The 2,557-nt window shown below is 49.2% G+C and overlaps 1 protein-coding gene across 1 annotated transcript; it reads left to right on the forward strand.

Annotated features, from left to right (window-relative positions):
• Window positions 1-371: 371 nt before the first annotated feature.
• On the forward strand, window positions 372-2,278 carry LOC140735158 (immunoglobulin lambda-1 light chain-like). Its single transcript, XM_073059947.1, has 3 exons — window positions 372-489; window positions 633-986; window positions 1,655-2,278. The coding sequence occupies exons 1-3, from the start codon at window positions 414-416 to the stop codon at window positions 1,981-1,983; spliced, it is 759 nt and encodes a 252-aa protein (XP_072916048.1). The 5' UTR covers window positions 372-413; the 3' UTR covers window positions 1,984-2,278.
• The last annotated feature ends 279 nt before the right edge of the window (window positions 2,279-2,557 follow it).

A 2,557-nucleotide genomic window follows, 5' to 3' on the forward strand; every position in this document is an offset into this window, starting at 1 on the left:
ATTCATCAGTCTGTTTTGAAGACGGTTACAGGGATTTTGTGCCTTAAACAGGCTTGGTCGCTCGCTGAGGCAGACATTAGCTGCTACATGTTGCTAAATGCAGCCGTCAATCGAAAGTCTAAAATCATGCCAACCCCAATGCCTTTCCTAGATATTCATCAGACTGGATTGCCTTGGATTTTTGATATAACATAGCTAAATAAAAATATATTGAAGAAAGTGTTAATATTTTAACGGTCATTCGCAAGCAATAGATTCCAGAGGACAGGTGGTCAGTCTCCGCCCCCAACATGTCTCTGCCCCCTCCCACTCATTAACATCCCCGGTTAATAAAGAGCCCGGAGTGTACAGTTTGCAGACAGTAGAACCGGAGCCGCTCCGGGTGTTTGCACAACAGCGCACGGTTCAGTTGGATGTTAGGACGCTCGCTGACCGAAGGAATGTCGCCAGTTCTGCATCTCCTGTGGGCTCTAATGGTCCATTTACCAGGTGAGAGACGGGTTAGTTAACGCACGAATTGTCGGCAAAGAAATTCGTTGAAACTTTGAAAGACAGTTTTCAGCGAGTCTTCGGTGATCGATAACACTTCTGACAACTGCAAGTCACCCTGTAGTTTTATTGTCTTATTGCAGGTATCCTGGCGGTCCCAGTCCTCAATCAGACCCCAGTGTCCGGTCCTGTCTCCGCGGGACAGACTGCCCGCTTAGAGTGTCGGATACAGAATGGAAACGTTGCAGGTTCCTATATTGGGTGGGACCGACATCGTCCCGGGAGGAGACCAGAGGGGGTGATAGCTAGTACCTCGGGTAATAGCATTTACAGAGGACCCGGCATCACAGAACGTTTCCAACTATCTAGAGACGCCTCCTCCAACAGTCACATCCTGACCATCGGCAGCTTGGAACTCGGCGACTCGGCCGTCTATTACTGCCGAATGTGGGATAGTGCTTGGTTCTATGGACCGGGGACGATCCTGGAGATAAAGAGTAAGTAATCCTCTCGTTTATGATCAAATTATGCTTCCGACGAATTCCCCATTTCAATCGTACTGCTGGCTGGCTCTACACTGCCGCAGTTTCAATCTGTCGAATTAATTCCACCTTTGGTTCATCCTTTGAAATTTCCCACACGATTCAGCAACACTCGAAAGTCCGGTCTTTTAACCCGTTAACCCCTTCTTCATATTCCAGCCCTAAATTTCAGAGAGGTCAATCGTCTAAACCACTCCAATCCTAGGGCGCACCCGTCTACGAACGGCTAAACTGAAATATCCGTAAATACATAATAGATAGAATTTAGATTTAGGGATTAGTTGGGGTCTCCCCCGAACCCCTGTAACACCCCAGGTACCGCCCTCAGCAAAGAGACCATTACCACCAGGATAGCACGAAATCCGTGGAAATTACCAGACCTGAACTGAGTGGTGGGCAACAATTCACCAGTACCGGGCTTCAGGGTGGCCAACAATTCCATGCTAGCGTCTGTCGATGGGTCGAATGGTCGCATTCTGTGCCCCACTTTTCAACGATTGTCTGTGTAGTTGGTGCATTGTCATAATGGTCTGACGACAGTCCAGTCAGTGGGTGGCGCTGTTTAGTAAATGCACTCATTAATGATATTTTCCTCCTCCTCCCACCACCTTTCTCACGCACAGGTAGCGAGAGCAGAAAGCCCTCGGTTCTCCTGCTCCCTCCCTCCCCGGAGGAAACCGGCTCGGGTTCTGCCACTCTATCCTGTCTCGTGAGTGGCTTTAAGCCTGGCTTGGTCGCGCTGCGCTGGAGCGTGGATGGCATGGAGACGGAGAGCGGGGTGACGACAGGCGCCGTGTCTACGGACACCGACCAGACCTACAGACTGAGCAGTTACCTGCGGGTTCCCGTCGCTGCCTGGAACAAGGGGTCGAGCTATTCCTGCAGCGTGAGCCACAGCTCGCTGAGCTCGCCGCTGCGCAACACCATCTCTTCGTCCGCCTGTGCGCAGTGAGGCCCCGCCGAATGGCAGCATACGAACGCAGTGAAACCCGCACTGGGGCTGTGCAGCCGCCTTCTGCAATGTAATTCTGTAGCAAATATCCGTTTCTGGGAACTAAGAAAATGTTTAATAAATTCAAAGATGAATGTCTTGAATGCGCATCGTTTGCGACGAGTGATACTATGTAGAATGTTTCTCACTATGCTGTGTCTGATCTGCTTTTTGTAGAATGGGGAGAGATTCACCAGGATACAATGACCGTATTGTGATTGACTTTTGTAACACAGCACTTAATAAAGAGCCAACTCAGCGGCGTGTTTACAGTGGGTCTCTCTTTATTCGACTGCTCTTTGTGCCTCGGATGAATTAGTAGCGAGTAACATGACGAGCTTGAACTACCGTACATACACTTACAGTCAAGTCAATTCAAACGGATTATCCGCCCCTGCTTATCAATGCCGATCTCTGTGTACTCCACCTGCAAGGATCAATAATCGACGTTATTCACCATACGCAGTGCAATACATTAAGAATTTGCTGTGATGTGTTGGCGTGACATGAAACAGGGCATTCAAGAATTAAAAGG

The sequence above is a fragment of the Hemitrygon akajei genome, chromosome 11 (assembly GCF_048418815.1).
Source record: "Hemitrygon akajei chromosome 11, sHemAka1.3, whole genome shotgun sequence".
Taxonomy (NCBI): Eukaryota; Metazoa; Chordata; class Chondrichthyes; order Myliobatiformes; family Dasyatidae; genus Hemitrygon; species Hemitrygon akajei.

Bases quoted from the DNA above. Each gene is read 5' to 3' on its own strand.
- LOC140735158 (XM_073059947.1), top strand. From the start codon at position 414: ATGTTAGGACGCTCGCTGACCGAAGGAATGTCGCCAGTTCTGCATCTC. The intron at 490-632 runs GTGAGAGACGGG...GTCTTATTGCAG, and splicing joins TCTAATGGTCCATTTACCAG to GTATCCTGGCGGTCCCAGTC. The intron at 987-1,654 runs GTAAGTAATCCT...TCTCACGCACAG, and splicing joins GACGATCCTGGAGATAAAGA to GTAGCGAGAGCAGAAAGCCC.